Source organism: Chaetodon auriga, chromosome 6, assembly GCF_051107435.1.
Source record: "Chaetodon auriga isolate fChaAug3 chromosome 6, fChaAug3.hap1, whole genome shotgun sequence".
Lineage (NCBI taxonomy): Eukaryota > Metazoa > Chordata > Actinopteri > Chaetodontiformes > Chaetodontidae > Chaetodon > Chaetodon auriga.
In genome coordinates, this window is record NC_135079.1 from 7242368 (window position 1) to 7261438 (window position 19071).

Sequence of the window (19071 nt, forward strand, 5' to 3'; positions counted from 1 at the left end):
CAATCCAAATTCTGCAGTCTGCAGTCTTCTCCACACATTACACCATGCCAAAACACTCACACTTTATCACAGCCAAGCATATTAATACCAACAAAGGAGCGACAGTGTTCCTACGCGTCAGTTAAAAAATGATTAATGCGATGAATCATCGGCTATATCTTAACTGTGGGTCAGTGTGCTCCCCTGGCAGGTCAGGTTAGCAGCATCAGAAGGAAGCTCCATGTTTCATGCATGAGGCTGCTGATTTGTTGACCATAGGGAAGTGCAGCATATAACAAGCCAGAGGTGTGGTTGACCAGATGACACTGACCTGTTTCTGTTGGGCTATCTTAAAACAAGCGCAGACGGCCTGCAGGTCACAGACACCTCTCCTTTTGTTACTGGGAACCAGAACTTAATACTAGAAGGAGCAGCACTAGATGTAATTAACGAGAGAGGGGCTGGAACTGAAGAAGGGACACCCACAGAGATGCGTGACAGGGCTGTATCGGACTAGACTGTTAACTGAATTTTAAACAGCTTTTAGCACTGATATCGAAAGTTTCAACACTGAGTAATAAAGCCTTATCAAGGTTGTGCTGAAATCAGTACATGCAGAACTAGACGGGTACTCACACGAGGAAGTGGTAGAGGAAGCATTTCAGTCCAGCAGGTCTCTCTAGGAAGTTGTAAACATCACCCTGCATGCTAGTCTTGATGTAAGGGCTCTGGAAATCCTTTTGATGGTGATGCAGCCAGCTTGAACGAGGGAGAGATGGAGGGACAGAGGTGATAGAGGGCTGGCTGTGTATGGCCATCCGCACTGGGTCCTTTGTATCCGCTGGCGGACAGCAGGGAATGCCTGATCCATTATTCACAGCTGCGGGGTCCAGTTCCAGTGAAACAGGAGAGTAGTGGCCTCTGTCAGGTGCAGGAGCCCGTAGGGCAGAGCTAGGAGTTGTAGTGTCGGTGGACGCTGCAGGGCCAGCATCCACCTGCTGGTCCAGGCTGAGGCTTGTGCTGGCATATCCATTGGGCCTGCAACTTATGAAGGAGCTCGCCATCCTGCTGCCATAGTCGCGTTGCACGTGGCACGTCATGTGAAAGGAGTGCGTCCGCCTTTCACCCATGATGCCCCTCAGGATGGTCCTGTTCAGAGGGCCGAGGGGGGCTTAGAAGTCCTGGGAAGTCCTGGAGGTTATAACCAAGGTTCAGGTAGAATGGAACAACCCAACAGGATAAGACTCCTAGCTAGGCATGGCTAGCTACCCCGCCACAGACAGGAGGACCCTCTGCTGTATTGCATGTGTGTCCATACCTGCAGTGGAAGAAGTGACACGAGTCATGGAGATAGTATGACTAAAAGCAAGCCCTGCCCTCTATCGACGAGGACCTTGTTAATTTAACATCAGTCATCGGTCGGTTGTTCCCATCATCGTGTTACTTGGGCTTCTCATTGTGTAACAGTCCTACTTGTTGCTCTCAGATATATCTACAGAATGTATAGCGGCATTTGTATTCCATGTTTGTGAAGGTAAAAAGAGAAATAAGAATTTTCTCTGAACTTCTGCAAATGGTTATACTGGTAGGTTGTTACACTGTGACTAATTCAGGAGTAACAGACATTAACACTGCAAAAACAGCATCATCCAATAGTTAATGTGGCAGCGACAGGTCAAAATACAAGTCCATTTCCGCCGAGTGTCTCTGAGGATCTGCTACTACAAAAACAGCATCCTGTTGCTTGTCCTTGTCTAGTCTTCCATCTGTGAATGTAAATCAAATGCTCAGCATGCACTCTGGTAACATTTACAGGAAATAATCCTGTGTGTTTACGAGCCTGCGACACATTTTAAGCCACTAAAGCTACAACGTGACCTTCCCCAACAGTTACACGGAACATCACAGAGGCTTAATCAACATGCCGGCAGATGAAAATTAGACTGATTAAAGCCGTGGATAGTTGCAGCCACGTGAATGATTGTTTTGCGGCTTGTCTTTCACCTTTTTCGCGGTCAGATAAGGTAAAAGTCAAGTGAGCCCAAACCCTCCACTACCTGCCTTTGAAAATAGATGTAATGAAGGAAACTACTTATTTGAGTCCAGGTAAGCAGTTCACTGTGTGAATGAGGCAATGGGAGCTGCACATCAGGAGCAAATCCTAAATATTGTGTCTAATATCTAAACTCCTAATGCCTGCAAATGTCATCGAACCTGTAACTAAGTCTGGACAGCATGACGACCTGACAAAAACACTTTCCATCTGCAAGGACAACGCAAATTCTACTCCTTGCTGACTTACGTACAATTAATTAGTGGAGGTGGTTCAGTGTCTACTCTGGAAAGGTAGTGTGATAGATGGCCGGATGTTGCCTAAAAGGATCGGAAAAAGTCTCATAGGACAAGAGAGGGAGGCTAATTGGAGGCGGCCACCCCAGACCATATCTGTCCTCAACGAAGGATGAGCTGATGACAAGAGGCACATGCTGCTGTCTGCCTGTAGATAGAGTTTCTAGCTTTAAAACTACACAGTGATGAGATACACAATGAACTGTCAGACATGCATAGGCTGCGGTGGGACTCAGTTACAGAGCATTGTGTGACTTTCCATTAAACTGAACCAACTCTGGCATGGGACCTGTAACACAAATTATATGACAGAATGTGGATTAAAATAAATTAAGAGCATTTACATCCCTCTCCTAGAAAATCTTTCTTTTTCCTCGTTTCAACTGTCTGACTAACCTCCAGTAAAAAAACAAAAAAAACGCACAGGTCTGTTCAGTGAAGCTGCATAATCATGCAAATGTTAAGTCAACACTTACCTCTATTAATACTACACGTTACTGTACATAGCCAAATGCTTCCATGAATTAAACTGCACAATGATGTCAAATCTTACCTTTAACTGTAGAAACACACCTCAAGTTGTAATCGGTCGCAAATAACGTAGACTTTTTTTTCGGCTTAGCTGTTTTTACAATTAAAAACAAGCTCTAATCGTAAAATAACTTAACAATACAAATAAGAACTTTAAAAAAAAAATCCTAACATCGGATAAGCAGTGAAAGCTCCAGCCTCTGGTCGGCTGCTGCCTGCAGGACTGGTTCCTTTGAAGTGCATCGCAGCTTGTGCCTGGATGAGGCGTTCACGGATTGAGGGACATTTGTAACCACAACATGAGTGGAAAAACGATACCCTGGAAACACCTTGCTATCACGTAGACAAAATGCAAAATAAGGCCGCAGTTACTGTGGTATATGTGACGAAATCAAATGTAAAGCAAAAAAAAATAATAATAATATATAGGCATAATTATTTGTGATAGTTTAGCCACACCTGTTGATGTGTGGCTCCAGAGTATGTATTTGTGTTAATTTGATTAGTATGTGTTTACTAATTGTTGTTGGACCGCAATTTACAACTATATAAATAACGAAATAATATATCTTTTATTACTCAGCAATACCAAGGTACAATGTCAAACAAGGTGTGTAATTATGTGATTTTGTGACCCTGTCTTATACAGCAGCACTGTATTAAAATTTAGTCTTATGAGAAACACCTGAGGTCAGGCGGCAGGTGAATGTTTAGCAGGGGTCCTGCAACTACTTTCCCCCCTAACAAGTTAATCTGGCAACGAATATAAAACTGGGTCAATATCCACGTAATGTAACAGCGTGAAACGTAGTTTTCCACTAGAAGAGCAAAAACGTGTTACGATTGTCTGCAAAGTATTAAAGAAGTAAAAAAACACCGAGTAGTTTTATCCCCATCTGAAATTAGCAGGTTTTGTACAATCTGGCTGTTAGCTAACCTCAACACAAACAAATAAGGCTAACTTATCCACAAACATACCCCACACGGAGGCCGTTTTTGCTAGCTCAGTTTAACGTCATCTTTTCTCTGTAAATATTTACACATACTGTCCAAAATTGCCAAAGTGTGCTTCTCAACACGCTGTTAATGTAATAACAACAAATACTTACACATTTTAAGTGTGTAGAAACTGGTTCCAACTAGCAAATCCTTGCTCATGCCTCATTTTTTAAGTTAATGTAGGTGTGTTTGCGTGGATGTAAGGCCCCAGCCATTTTTACGATTGCTACATCGGAAATGGGACTTTTACGGGGGTATTTAAACGCACCACAGGTGGCAAAAAGCAGCAGCTGGCGGAGGAGCAGCCGTTGGTCACACGAGGATGGTCGCGCGCGTGCACATAATGCGACTGAAGAAGAATCGCAAACATTAAAATTAGTAATTTTATGCTTATTTATTAGTCTTAACTCTGCGTGAATGAAGTCCCATCACACACCATGAACTGTGATAAACACCTGTATTCACCTGTAGGAGGCACTAAATACTCACTCGACGCAATTTAAACGTTTCGCAAAAAGTGTAGTTTGTCCCTTGTTCGTTTCCGTAGTCATTTTGAAAAACATGGCTTCTCACACAAGCAAGGCATTTCTTAACCTAGGTCGAATACATGTTTCTGGTCTTGCATTTCAGAAATCAGTGAGCAGAGCCACGTACACGACCGGCGTGTCTGTAAATCCTTCAAATGTAAATAAAGGTGAGTTTCATTGTCGCTGTAAAGTACTTCACGCTGATTCAGAACCGTAGCTGCACGCTAAGCTAACTGCTTGAAGTGCAGGTAACAAGGCTAGTTAGGGTGCCTCCTGTCCTTTGACAGCGATGTACTTCAGAGCACCTAAACCTTACGTACACACTTGACGGTAAGTAGAAACATATTTCTAACTGTAGTAATTTGTATATTACTCAAACTGCGGTGCGGGAAGTCTCAGGGTACTACGTGGGGGCTCCTGTGTCTATTTTACTGGTTTATTATGTCACTACCCGGATGGCATTTTCTCTCTTCCCATCGTAATCCACCCACCAGCCCCCACAGGCAAAACATTAAAATGGCATAAAAGAAGATGGGATGGTGGACCGGGGCTTAAATCCGCTGCTGATTACTGAAATATGTCAGAAAATAGTGACAAATGTTCATCACAGTTTCAAGGTGATGCCATCAAATTTCTTACATGCTATTGAATTTACTATAGTTTTCCTGAGTATTGACAAGGTTCAAATCAACAAAGCTTTTAAAGTAATTTTCAGCTACAGCCAAAAATCCTGAAAAATAAACCAGGTACAGTACACATTGTACAGTGTAGATGGTGAAATGCGCCAGTCACCTACAGCCTGCATACATGGCATCAATAAGTACGTGTGTTATTGAGTAAATATGACAAGTGCATACAGAAATAGTTTTTTAGGAACAAAATATATCTGGTGTGTAAAGTGTCTTGCATCTGCAGATATCAGTGTCAGCAGCATGAAATGAAATGTTGCTGCTGCATTTATTTTGGACTTTTTCACATTACGCATGTGTTTTTTGTGTATGTGTGTGTCTCTAAACTTAAAATATTATAATTTTTAGGTGATCTTGATAGAAACAGTCGTGGATCTTCTGTCAGAAAACCCAAGAGAGATGTAAGTGTGCAGCGTTCAAGCCTGAATATAATAAATTGCACATACTTCAAATGAAATAAGATGTTCAATAAGACTTTTGATGACATATTTCTTATTGAACATACTCGTACTGATGACTGTGATTTAAAAAACTACGTGAGTCGTCATGATTCTGCAGCAAACAATCATGGATTTTCTCTCTGGCTTCCCTCCTTTCTGTGTATCAGCCTGGGCCGCCCAGGACAGAAAAGATGCCTGTGGATCAGGACTGGACTGCAGTTTATCCAGCAGCAGCCACCTTCAAATGGAGCTCCGTCCCCCTTCCTGTGAGGATGGGCTACCCTGTGAAGGGAGGCATTCCTCCAGAGAAGATGGGCAACTTGGAGCTAATCAAGGTCAGACCACAGTATAAGGACAAATTCAAAGAAAATAAATTAGAAAAATAGGCAATCGCCTGCTAAGACAACTACAGTAAATTGACGAAGAAGGTCTACGAATACTTGTGGAATAGACACTGAGTAAAGGTGTAGGGCTGTTTGCACATGGTTCAAAAGATTAAGACCTTCCTCCCACTAAGTTTGACCTCATACAGCTGTCTGTGGGCTGTGTGTGTCCCATCTGTCTATCTTAGCGTTTACCTCGCAGTATTCGTCGTGACTACTTGAGTTAATTGCCAGCCAGTGCTCTTGCAGCTCTGATAGAGAGCTCTTTGCTCTGCTGCATGGCTCTGATGGCTCTGTGTTTGTGCCTGGATTACTGAGCTGCTGTGTCCAGACACCAGCTGCTCCATCTGGACTTGAGCCACTTGCAGATCCGCTACTGTCACCCGTCACAGCTGGAGCTCTGCCGTGCAGCCTGACAATATTGATTTCAGTCTCTCGGCCTGCCACGAGGGGTGAAGCTGCCGTGCACCCCTCACTTGCGTCTGATGCTTGTTTTAATCATGACTCGTAGCTGATGTGTTTGTGTACAACCACAAGCCAATAATGTGGACCAATAGATATCAATATAGAATACATGACATGATTGTACGTATTATACAGTAAATAATCCTTTAGTTAAAGGAGGATAGATGTAGTTTTCCACTGTGTTTACCATCTCCTTTGAAACCAGTTCATTCTGAAATCACTCATAAATTCTGTGTCTGTGATGTGAGCTTTCTTTGACACCTCTCTGTTGTGTTGACATTAAGACTGCTGGCCATTTTCGTGTTTTTGTTGCATGAACAGTTTCACACGTTCACATAATCTGTCGCTCATAATCTCTTTCAGATACCTAATTTCCTGCATTTGACACCGACAGCCATCAAGAAACACTGTGAAGCTCTGAAATGTAATTTCTTTCTTTAATTAATTGTGTTTTATTTTGTGGTGGTGTTTACTTTGACACACACGTCCAGGTTTTTTATGTGTTTGTAAAAATGTGTTTTCTCTGCTGTCAGCCTTCTGTACAGAGTGGCCCTCTGCCTTGGACACTGATGCCAAATGTGACGAGCACTTCCCCATCAAAGTCGAGAGCACCGACTACGTGGCCGCCGGTCCGTCTCTCAGAAACCCTTCAGCTCGTATTGTTCATCTCAGAGTAGGTTTCCTAGTTTTTCCTTTACAGCATTGATAAAAAGGTCGTGACCTGATGATCTTTGACTTTAACTGGGTTTCATCAATGTACAGAAAGTTAAGTGTGGGGAAACCCGCCTTGTAAAATGAGATTAGAGATTTACAGGGATGCATAATCAGCCGCTGACATCCCTGTGACTTATCTACAGAGACCTTCATTGTCCAGTGACCTCAAACCGAAGAAATCATGCCATTAAGTCTTCAGAGAGATTACAGTCCCACAGAATCAGTTTACATTGAAGCATGTGCTGAAGCTCTGTTGCTGTAGGTTTTTGGAAATGTGTTTGTATATTTTACAACTTCATACTTTCATAGAAGAAAAGTTACAAAATGTCGTTGAAATATTTGTTGGGACATTTTGTTATTCCTCTTAATCCCCCCCCCAACAATAATCCATCAGTATGCAATCTTCCTCACAGACCAGAGCCATACATGTGAAAAGAGGAAACAACCACAACCCTTTAACAATACAACAGACATAGCAAATGCTAATTAAAGACATTTTGGCACTTGAACAAAAAACATGTCCTTTGCTTAATGCTTAATGTACCGAATTTTTTTCTAGTTTTAATAATCACAAAACATCTGTGTGGAGGTTTTCAGCTCATTTTACAGCTGCACAGTTTGATATAAACAGAGCAAAACCAAGCAGCAACCTCTGGGGCTGAGAAATGAATCCAGTGCCTAAGTGCCAAAAACTGCAGTTCCTCAAATGGCCACTTGAGGCTGGCTCCAAGCGAGCCAGTCCCCATAGACCCCCATATTAAAATTCTCAACTTTACAGCGGAAATAAACAGCCTGGTTAAAAATAAAGAAAAAATTTTGGTCTCTATAGCTTCTTGTTCAAACATGCCAAAAGAAGTCCTGCCTTACAACACAGAAACTCAGGAATTTAAACTACCTTTGACCAATTTGTAACTTCCCAGGTGAAAATGTGTCATTTAATCAGCAGCCATCTGCTCCACTGACACTTTGCCTTAGATTATATCATCATGGTGGGAATTATTCAGACATTAATCCAGGTGGATTAGGCAGAGAGAGAGAGAGAGAGATTGGAGAGCAAATCTCACACAGTTGGGTTCCACACAAGTGGACCAAGATCCCATTTTCAGTTTAACAAAAATTCATTCAATCTTTGAGCGACGCACATATGTCGTAGGGTTATTCTGCTGTTTATTCAGGCGGGGTGAGGGAGGCTGAGGAAAATCCTAGAAACCAAATCTGTGGCGGGCTTTGATCCCGGCCAGACATAAATTTAAACATATCTCCTCTAAGTGACCGCATGCTGTGTTGTCAGCGCAGGAGGTTAAGTACACAGAGTGCATGTTCACATGCACCTTGTATTTCCTATGAATGCATTTTTGTTGCATTGTTCAGCTCATAGAAGTCAGAGCCATGAAAAACAGTGTAATCAAGGAATAATCTCTGTTTTCCCTCTTTCCATTGTTCAAGGGGCTTAGAGGTTATTCTTGGCCACAGCATAAAGACTGTGATCTGTAAAAAGTATAGTATTTTAATCAACACAGTCAAAGCTCTGTGTAGGTTAAAAAAAACAAACGTTGTTCTTAGTCTGTGTTGTGGGTTTATTTTATCTAAAGAGATAAGGCAGGAGATACAGCACATAATGAGATCACATCTGTCCAAATCTTTGTGTGTCGTTCTCTTTACGTCACGAAGCTTTATGTGGAAACACCAGCACCCGAGCGATTACGTTTCTCCTGTGGTCATGTCATTCGCCCTCGCAGGTAAAGCTGTCCAGCTTGAATCTGGACGACCACGCACGCAAGAAAATGCGCAAACTCATTGGGGAAAGATACTGCAAGGACACTGATACCGTCACCATCAAGACTGACAGGTAAACAGTCCCTGCTTAGAGTTCAGTGCACCTCATGATAAAGTGAGGAAATGAAACCAATGCCGTTAACTCTCTCCCCTTCTGTCTGTTCCTCTCTTCCTCCACCAGCTGTCCATTGAGACAGCAGAATAAGGACTACGCCATGTACCTGCTCACTGTCCTCTACCACGAGTCTTGGGTGAGTTCAAGTGTTTTTTCTCTCCTCAGCTGTGTCCACTGTGATTAACGGCCCATACGTTAATCCGAGCAGGGCTTTCTGAGACACCTCCGCCTTCTCTCAGTCCACTCTCGTCACGTCTCCTGTGACTTTGTTTTTCTCCTCAGTCCTTTCTGTTTGCTGACCTTTTTGTCTTCTTTCAACACGCAGCCATTCATTTAACGGCTGGTGGCTCTCTAGCTTTACTGGTATTGATGACCTGCCGTCACTTCAGTGTGTTTACCCTTCTGAGAGGTTTTGTTTGAGATCAGATGAACGATAGCGTTTGATCTGACTCGCTGCAGCGTGCGACATCACAGAGCCTGCATGAGCTGCAGCACCCTCACTTGATTTATGATGTGGCGTACGGTAACTCACTTGTAAAGCCACTGTTATCAAAGCTCCCACCTAAAATAAACATGTAGTTCTGTGCAACAGATGAATCAAAATAATGCGTTTGGATAACAGTGGTATAGTGAGGCAGGAGATTACTCACTTCACATGTTTTTTTAAGCTTAAAGTGTTTGCTTTTAGTTGTGCGATGAACATCTTGGGGTTTTTGCTTCTCTTTTGTTTGTGCATGGGTTGATCAAGGTAGCAAACTGTTGCATATCATTGTCCTTGTAGGGATAAATGAAGTTGTGTTCAATGGCCCTGAATGGTGCGCATTAAGATATAAAATATGAGGGAAATCAATATTAATGATTTATTTCAGAAAGGAATTTCTACAAAAAAAGCATAATTAATGTATTAGAAAATGTCGTTGGTGACATTAAGTGGCCGGCGACATGGTACAGCACCTTTTTACCAGGGGAATTCTTGTCCATCTGAGAGACTAAGCCCATTAGGGAGGTATCAGACTTGAATGGGCAGCAGGATGGCAAACAGCAGCATTGTCCAGTTGACATTTCTCCACAGATGGGGGGAAAACAGACTCCGCTATCAGGTGTTGACCCTGATACTCATTCACATTAAGCCAACCAAGCCACATCAGAGAAATCTGCACAAGGTGCCAGCCACATAAAAGAAAATGACCACCTCTTATTGCACAACCTTTGCCTTTAGGAGCTTTTCCCGTCAAGGCTTAGCCACATTAAAAAAAAAAAAAAAAAAAAAAAAGGCTCTCTGAGTTGAGAAAGGTGTCCGAGCCAGGAAGCAGAACACTGTCCGCTGGCCTTTTGGACACACAATGGAAGGCACAGTGCTTGTCCAGCAGGCTGGTGGAGGCTGTGAGAGTGGCGTAGCGTTCAGGTTGTAACGCAAGCCCACAAAGAGGCCAATTGTTCGCAGCCATGGTGGTGATTTTATCTCCCCACTCAGGGAGACGGACCCTCCCTGCTAATTCCAGTGTGCGCTAATCCAGGCCAGCGTTGGGGCTGATGGTGCAAAGCTGCCTCCAACATTGAGGGAAGTGTACCGCTAGAGGCACTCCATCCCAAACACCTGTCCTTTCCCCTAACTGACAGTATACGTGTTATTCAGCAGGTACATAGACAGGTGGACGTTTGTCTTCTGGTGTGTTATCAAGTCACTAAATAGTTTTGACCAAACTACTTAGTGATGGATGCAAAGACAGACATGCTGTCACTGCTTTAATTTTGCATATTGTTTTAAACCCTCAGCAGCATCAGGAAGAAGTTTGGAGCTTTACAGTAACACATAACTTAAACTTTCAGTACAATCAGCCTTTAAGTTAAACATGACTGAACTTTCCCTCTTAAAATCAAATGTTATTGCCTCGATTTATGATGATAATCTGCAGAAAATGTTTTTTTATCTAGTGATCCTCACTCACTAGAGTCTGGACTTGTTCCAGATGAGACTTTAGGTGCATGAGATATGTATCGCGATAATGATGGTCATTAACCTCAAACACCTGGACAGCAGCAGAGCTGAGGTTCTGTCGCTGCCCTGCTTTAAGCTGCTGCACAACGGGGCGTATTGTTCTCAAGGCAACGTGATGACAACTAGACAGGCAGCGGACGGAGCGCTACATCTGGAGAAATACTATCTCTGTGAGAGGAGCATCAAAGAAGGGGTTAGGGGTGACCCCCCTCCTCCACCCCATTTTACATCTGCTGTCATACTTTGTTCCAAACTGAGCCAGATCCCTTAAAAAAAATATAGATTTTTGCTACCCTACAGAAAAAACACCTTCCACAGTTGGCACTATGTAGACAGATTAGTGTGACGTTATTGCTGTAGCACATGTTCCCATTCAAACCTAACGCTGCAGAAAGTCAGGCTGCGTAAATCTTCCATTTGCAGTCTGTCTTTGAAAGATGACAAACATCTGTTTTTCTCATTGGTCAGAAAACGGAGGGCTGGGAGGCTGAGAAGACCGTGGCCGACATGGAGGAGTATAGCTGGGAGGACAGCCGGTCCCAAAGGAATATCCTGGACATGCTAGCACGCATGAAAGTGGCCAGGGAAGGAGAAGGCGAGGAGGTGCGAGAGCAGCTGCTGGGAAGGAAAGAGGTGCAGGAGTACAAGGACTGCATCACAAGGCTGAAGAACGAAGGAGAGAGCGAGAGCGTCATACTGCAGTACAAAGAGGCTGTGAAGAAAGTGCTCAACCTGTGACACATTTACATGAAAACAGTCTCACCTAATGTATTTATTTTCCAAAATAAATTTACTGTCATAAGTGTATGATGCTGTCTTTAATACAAAAATAAAAGCCTGATATCTGCGGTTGTAAGTTGGAAAGTTGTTGCTGTGCATGAACGTGATAAAAGCCCCTTTCAGTCCGTTCCAGCTTCAGCTCCCGTCCCACTCTCGTCCCTGTCAGATTGAGGAGTGGCACTCCAGTGAAAGGATGCTTTCAGCAGCAGGTTGTTGAAAAGTACCTCACCCTTCTTAAGGAGTTTTGGTCTGTGGTCCGTGTACTTTTAGGTCAGCAGAAACCCAATGCAGTGAGGAGATGTGCTGCACCGCACGAGGGTTAAACACCGAAGGCCACAAGGCAAAAAGTCGTCCATCATCGCGCAATGTTGACGATCTGAACAACCCTTTAATTGTAGCTGTCTTTTTTTTCTTTCTTGGAAGCGCCCATTAAGTCCCACTTAAGACCAGCGTAGACAACCGTCCAAAGTCCTCGAGGTTTGGCGTCAACATCAGTTTAAACTTACATCAAAATGTTGGTCAGCCAAATGGACATCATATCGTCTTTCTTGAGGCAAATTGCTGCGGTCAAATGCATTGGCTGAGCTTGGCTCTTCTGTCCAAAGTCATTGCGTCACAAGGGAAACCAAAATCATGGCAACTATGTATTTGGTAATCTCATCTAAGCCATAAAATATGTCTGTTCAGTTTAAATATACAGAATTGTAACCTCATTGTATCAGTTGACAGTAACTACATTTTCATCCCAATCTTCTTAGAGTAAAGCAGCGTCCTTGCTATTAGTACAATCCAGCATGTGAAAACTATTATTTTACAAAAATGTAACACTACAAATGCTAATTTATGTCTCTTCGTCATGGATTCCTTCATTAATAACACAGCTGTAAACAAAAGGCAAAATCCAGCACGCTTCTATCCCCTCTTTCAGGTGTTTTCTCTGACCAGCACGTACTTGATCAGACGCATGGAGCCTTTTTTCCCTCTCCACGATGTTCGGTAGCGTCCCATCCTCTTCCTCTGACCCCTCCAGCTCACGACCAGCAGAATGGAGCAGCAGCAGCTCAGCAGCACCGTGATGCAGATGGCCACTGCAACCAGTAGGGTGTGAGCGGCTACGTGCCAGCCGGGTCCCAAACCCCCGAACGTGTCCTCTCCGCTGACACCCGGGTCCCCCTCACTGCCTGCAGTGTGGTTCTTCCCCAGACTCCCCTTGGTGTCATTGGGGTATTGCTTGCTGCTCTCTATATGGCCCAGAACAGCTGTGGAAGTTGGAGGGCTGGTGATGGTGTGATGTTGGGTAGGGGATGTGGAGGGTGATCCAGTTGTGGTCAAAAACACAGGAGTGGGCTTGGGATGGTGAGGGCTGAAGGTGGTTGCTGTGGTGGATGTAGGAGGTGTAGTAAAGCTGGGTGCAAGGGATGTGGTGGAGGTGGTTGGGGTTGTTTGTGCATGGTTCCCTGAAGCTAGTGGAGTCTTTGGAGTGGAAGATAAGGCAGCTGTAGTTATGGGAACTGTTGAAGGCTGACTGGTGCTCTGCAGTGTGGTGGTGGTGGTGGTGGTGGTGTCAGGGATCACTCTGCTTGCTGTGGTAGGGGGTCTAACTGTAGGTGCTGAGGTCAGGGGCGATGCAGCGGGCGGAGGTGGATGAATGAACTGCCGTTTGTCTGAGGGCAGCGGCTCTGAGGCGTTGACTCGACTGTAGTGGTGGGGTAGCACACGCACATTGGAGGTGAAGTATTTTCCAAACACCAACAGGTCAGGATCCACACCTATGAAACCAAGAAATGACTGAGTCATGACTCACCTTTGGTGACAATTAAACATTAATTGTGAATAATCCGTGAAAGAATAATTTAATTGACATTCATTTTACTATTATTATTGTTATTATTATTAATAGTACGAGCAGGTTTCATTGGTGGAAGAAGTAATAAGATCCTTTTTTAAGTAAAAGTAGCATTACCACATGGAAAAAATACTAATTTAGAAGTAATAGTCAAGCATGTAAAACCAGATTTTAAAAAAGTTTAATTAAAAGCAGAATTAGTATTAGTAAAAATATATAAAGAATCAAAAGTACTGTTATTCTGCACTATTATATTATTGGATTATTATCACTGATTTTTTTATGTGCTGATGAATAAATGTAGTGGAGTAAAATGTTTAATATTGCCCTCTAAAATGCAGTAAAGGAGAGCAGACGACATTACTGTGAATCAGAGTACTGAAAGGCCTTTTCAGTATTTACTTACCCTTTGTGATGTTGTACAGGACAACGTTGCCTCTGTGGCTGAGGATGCAGCTCTCCAGTGTGGGACAGTGCAGGTGGAAGCAGTTCACGTTTTCTTGAGTGGTGTCATAGTGAAAAATGGCCAGATTACAGGAAACTACAAGAGGGGAGACGATAAATCAGGATGGGCAACATAATACACCATTACAAATGAATGAAAGGGAAAAGAATGCCACTTCATACTTCAACATATGTGTGTCCTTTACGCTGATTTAGAAACAGGACTCACAGTTTCTGGTGAGGCAACAGGTGCGGCTGCATTTCAGCGCGGTCTCCTCCTGGTAGGACTTGAGAAGCTGCGCTCCTCTCCTCTGAGACTCCTCAATGTCGATGAAAATCCCAGGAAAGCGTCGAATCCAGCAGTTCTTATAGTAAGAGGTCGGTGAGCACCTGGACTCGGTGTGGCACACCAGACTCAAAACCGTCAGCAAACCCCATGTGACATTCATTGCGCGTAATGTAAATCAGACCATGTTAAATTGCAATTTCGACGGAGCACCGACATATCTGGGACGCTGATTACTTGGAGTTGACAGGCATGAAGCGGAGCCAGTGGTCTGGTTTTACTGGTGCCAGTACCTCTGCAGGTGTGTCACAGTTACGCACCTGCAGGAGGTGGAGACCCAGCCGTGCGTAAGGCATCCAGACTGTGCCAAGGCAGCTATATAGACGCTGGTTAGCAATGTAAGAGGCTACTTTTTAGACAGGATGGCAGCAACTACTTTAGATTTTTAATAAAGAATACAATTTAAAGAATATTGTAGTAAGAAACACAGTAAAGAGAGACATGATACTAATGCAGGTCAGTCACAAATACCTTACAATCAGTGTACATTAAGCTGTAATATAACCAAATGTCTCTCAAACATCACTGCAAGAAATATCTTTTTTTGATCATTTTAAGAACTTCTTGTCCATGTTGGGTTGGAAATTCAGACGGAAAGTTATTTCTTTACCTTGAAAACATCAACTGAAAAAAAAACTTGTGGTTTCCGATGTCAAATAAAAAAAAACAAAAAAAAAACAAAAAAAACTTTCAACCTCAGTCGTTGTAAACAGTATGGTGTTCATGTTAATGTGGCCACCCCTGTGTATCTGTATGTGAGCATTTTGGGGAATTTCTTCAGTTTTGCACTTTAGACTCCCAGTCTAACTAAAATCTCTGTTGACCTGTAAACATGGAGGATAATGTTGTAGCTCAGCCATGATTCAGACCTGTGAACACTGACGTTGATGAGGTGTGGATGAATGTCCACAGTGCAGCTATAACTTCAACACAAAGCTCTCACTGTAATGTAAATATTGCTCTGGCTTTAGCAGCAACACGGCTGGAAATTCCAGTAACCTCTGTTCTCTTTGTGACCAAACAAGCAGTCTGTTTTCAGCGAGGTCAGACATCTGAGAGTGGATTGCCATTAATTGGAGCAATCTGCCTAAATTCTTTCAAATGGGATTATCAGAATAAGCCTTTCGCTGCCTGCTTTTGGATCCGCTGCACCTGTTAGGCTGTTCCTCTCACCTTTTGTGAGCTTGTCTCTCCATCGCAGTGCCATGTTCTCAGTTTACACCTGCGAGTTGAAAGCACCTTTTTGGGATAAAGGGCTTATGGAGTGCAGGGCGTATAGGCCACAATTTAAGGGGGAACTATTCTGTAGCAATGATTTGAAGTATAAATCAATAATACTGCCAAAGCTGAGAGGATAACATTGCTTTCAGGTGCTTCAGCTGACATGAAGATATTTTTTGGTGTCAGATTTCACACGTTAACCTCTTCAAAATGTACATTCTGTAATTCTGTTACCAAAAAGGTGATACAACATGCTAATACATCTTTGTAATTCTACCAGACTGATGTGGTTTTAGTGACTCAGAGAAGCAACTAGTACGACTAACCTGTATATAGTGACCTGTGCCCCAGCTGGATTTTTCCCCCATAGCAGTGGGAATTTTACAATGATTCTTTGGAACAGACACTGGTGGGCTATATGAGAACTGGCACTTGCAGGTAGTAGCCTCCAAGAAAGGCTTTAGTTTATACGTTCCACTCAAATAACCAGCCTGAGTATCAGAGCATTCACCCCAGTCTAAAAGGGCCAGCGTCTTAAACTGCTCATGTTGATGTGGATAGGAAAAGTGTAATGATGTCTCATCACCACCAGATGGCAATGGTCATTCCATTATAATAGCCGAACCCCTGCTCCATACTACACACTAAAAACTTGCAGACATTTTCCACCATTTTTCGACTTCTGACTCTAAAGAAGGTTGAAAATCATCAACAGATTAATTAATGCTGAAAATAAGCTGCAGCTGTAGATACTTACCTTTTTGTTTATGCTGTCTTCCCGGAGCTGTATCACCACCATACGTGATAAGTTTTAATTTTTTGCACCTGCAGGCAGCTCCTCCATTTCCTTTGTGCGTTACATTGTGGGTCAATAGTGCCCATCAACACGAAATCTACAGGCTGTATTTCTCCTTATGCATTAAATTTATCATATCTAACAGGAGTACATAATGAGTACGCTGCAGTCAACGAACAGAACGCAACAAACTCAGGAGTTATGTAAGAAACACTTGTATTTTCATCTGACACTTCAGGGCAAGTTACAGTCAACCTCTGTAATCAGCTTACAGATCTAAACCTGGTTCAAGTTAGCAGTGTTATTATGTGCCTTTTGTTGTAGTCAGATCATTTCAATCAAAAACAGTAAGACAATACAAGAAACATTTAACATCAAACAAAGTGAATACAATAGCTCTTTTAAATCATTTTAGCCTCTTATCTTCGTAACTCTGTTTCGAGGAGATGATGTGGCACTGTACATAATTACTCAAATGCTCAAATAACACAAAAAGATTGGCACCAAAAACAGTGATATTTTATGGATGTGCAAAGGAGGGACTCTCAGTCTACTTTCTATTATTTTTCCCCGTCGTTATTTATATGTACGTCACTAGGTGGCACTCTGAGGCAGCCGAACTCCTCTGTAACAAACATCCCCTGCACATGCATGTGTGTAAAAGAATCTAAATCAAAAACAAGCACTAGTAAAATGAGATGAAAAACACCACCAACGACAACTTTCTCATGCAGGTCTTGTTGGCAAGGTTTGGCTCCTTTGGTATAGAGACCACAGTGTATCAGGGTCCTCTTCTTCTTCTTCTTTTTTTTCTTGCCACTTTTCACACAAAGCCTGTTTCAGCTTCCACAATCCCAAATCCACCTCTTCCTCAGCAGTAGTAGTCGTGTTCCTGGGCATGCTAACAAAACGAGTGTTTTTTCTGGGCTCCTGACCGAGCTGTGTGGTTTCAGCTTTAAGCTTATGGAGGAAGTAGTCCATTGTTTAATGTTGTTGCTCACTGAGGCGCTACAATGGGTCTAGAGCAGTTCCAACTGTGTGACTGTGTCAGTCTTTGACTAGCCTGTAAATATGATGCTGTGCTCCGTGCTCACTGGTGGACACCTCAAAGACGTAGGCTATGCACAGGAGCGTCTCCAGTGTGTCCCTGTTAGTCACCACCTGTGGAACAACACAGAAGGGCCTGTTCAGTCATGCACTAGAGGATGCAAACCTGCAACCTTGGTTACACATGTTTTTCCATCTAACATTGAATCTCTTTGCAATCTCCAAGTTTGCAGAGACGTTTTCAGTCCTTTGCAGAGTGGAGGAGCCTTTGACAAAATTAACTTTCATCTTGTATACAACTCTTTATTTGCTGCTCTTTGTGGTTTTGGTTGAGCCATGGGTTTAGGTATGTTCATACATGCCTTTAAATTGTATTCAAACATGAAAAACAATGACAATCAAAGCACAACACTATGTTAATGTAATTAAAATCTAATAACAGTAGCATATGGTTCAGTTTCTTTGCCCTCAAACAGTTACCTCTAAGACAGCAGCTCTTTTATGGAATGAGCTTTTCCTTTCAAGATAATTTTTCCTCTTAAACAATCATTGCATGATCATACTTTCACATACTTGTTCACTATATGGCCACACTGGGCCACATGAGAAACATCAAACAAGTCTATGTACACAAGGACAAAATGATGATTAGCACTGTAACACTCACATAGTGTTCCTTAAACAGTGCATTTTATACTTTGACTTAATATTGAATAATGAAATATACATGATCTCTCTGGTCAAAATGTTGTATTACTCCGTGTACAAGACAAATTTGTATCTGCGAATACAGCAGGGGGAGTGTGGCGGCGAGCATAAAACAATCACACAACTTCAGCAATTCATTATTCTCAATTGTGTCGCACTGAACACAGCACTTGTTACATGAGGCATATCGATCCATTGTGCTCAGCCTTGCAATGTGGAATCTGTGAGTGCGCACATCTGTTGTCTCCATGTGTGTGTGCATGTCTGTTAATGAGCTGTTCATGGTTAATATGAGCTAAATCAGCCCATTGAGAAACCTAATGACATGCTGCCATGTAGTCGTCAGTGTGGGCTCAATATGGTCATTGTCCCTTGGCGAGCAGGAATGCAGTCGCCAATGGAAGGGACACCAATGTCTTTGAACCCTGGTGTTGAGGACCACTTTGTTACTGTGGTGATACACTCCACTCCATACACTCCCCTCTCTGTGTTCGCTCTCGTAGGAGCACACCGGCTCATTCAGAAAAGTCCAACATACAGTGGAATGGGTGAAATGTTTTAACTCCGTGAGAAACCGTAAAAAAATGCTTCAGTGGTCAAAATGCAGTGAAAAACTGTTCATAGCACAAGTATATTCATTTAGAGACCAAACAGTTTTCCTGTTTCACACCGTTCACAACAGGGAGCACTTTGAAAATGAAAGTATCTGCACGCATGCTGAATGTCCGTGTGGCCCTGTGTGCTTCATCGTCTCTGAATGGCATGAAAGGAACTTCAAGAATGATGAAGGACGATGAGTTTCAATGCATCCATGTGCTGCAGAAAATGACTCTTATCCAAATTCATTTGAAGTAAGAATAAGATGTTTAGGCCTCTTTGTATCTACAACACGGGCAACATTTTCAGAGCAGGGCTAT

General features: G+C 42.9%; 4 protein-coding genes across 5 annotated transcripts in view; 1 reads left to right on the forward strand and 3 right to left on the reverse strand.

Annotated features, from left to right (window-relative positions):
• The window catches only part of kcnq1.2 (potassium voltage-gated channel, KQT-like subfamily, member 1.2), a 157406-nt gene extending 154439 nt beyond the window's left edge, over positions 1-2967 (reverse strand). The window contains exons 1-2 of the mRNA XM_076733173.1: positions 2882-2967; positions 616-1297 (exon numbers count right to left, since the gene is read on the reverse strand). Of these exons, the coding sequence (XP_076589288.1) occupies positions 616-1109 (494 nt within the window). The 5' untranslated portion in view covers positions 1110-1297; positions 2882-2967. The remainder of the gene's footprint in view (positions 1-615; positions 1298-2881) is intronic.
• Positions 2968-4397: 1430 nt separating this feature from the next.
• mrps35 (mitochondrial ribosomal protein S35) lies at positions 4398-11822 on the forward strand. Its single transcript, XM_076732015.1, has 8 exons — positions 4398-4552; positions 5423-5475; positions 5682-5849; positions 6726-6786; positions 6896-7035; positions 8816-8925; positions 9034-9103; positions 11435-11822. Exons 1-8 carry the CDS (start codon positions 4420-4422, stop codon positions 11702-11704), a joined length of 1005 nt encoding a protein of 334 aa, XP_076588130.1. The 5' UTR covers positions 4398-4419; the 3' UTR covers positions 11705-11822.
• Positions 11823-12670: 848 nt separating this feature from the next.
• On the reverse strand, positions 12671-14485 carry mansc4 (MANSC domain containing 4). The gene is made up of 3 exons (XM_076732487.1): positions 14266-14485; positions 13999-14133; positions 12671-13515 (listed from the first exon to the last, which is right to left on the reverse strand). The coding sequence occupies exons 1-3, from the start codon at positions 14483-14485 to the stop codon at positions 12671-12673; spliced, it is 1200 nt and encodes a 399-aa protein (XP_076588602.1).
• Positions 14486-16688: 2203 nt separating this feature from the next.
• Positions 16689-19071, reverse strand: part of tead4 (TEA domain transcription factor 4) — a 39470-nt gene continuing 37087 nt past the window's right edge. For both annotated transcript variants that reach the window (XM_076733157.1, XM_076733156.1), the window contains exon 12: positions 16689-17560. In XM_076733157.1, coding sequence (XP_076589272.1) covers positions 17447-17560 — 114 coding nt within the window. In that variant the 3' untranslated portion in view covers positions 16689-17446. The remainder of the gene's footprint in view (positions 17561-19071) is intronic.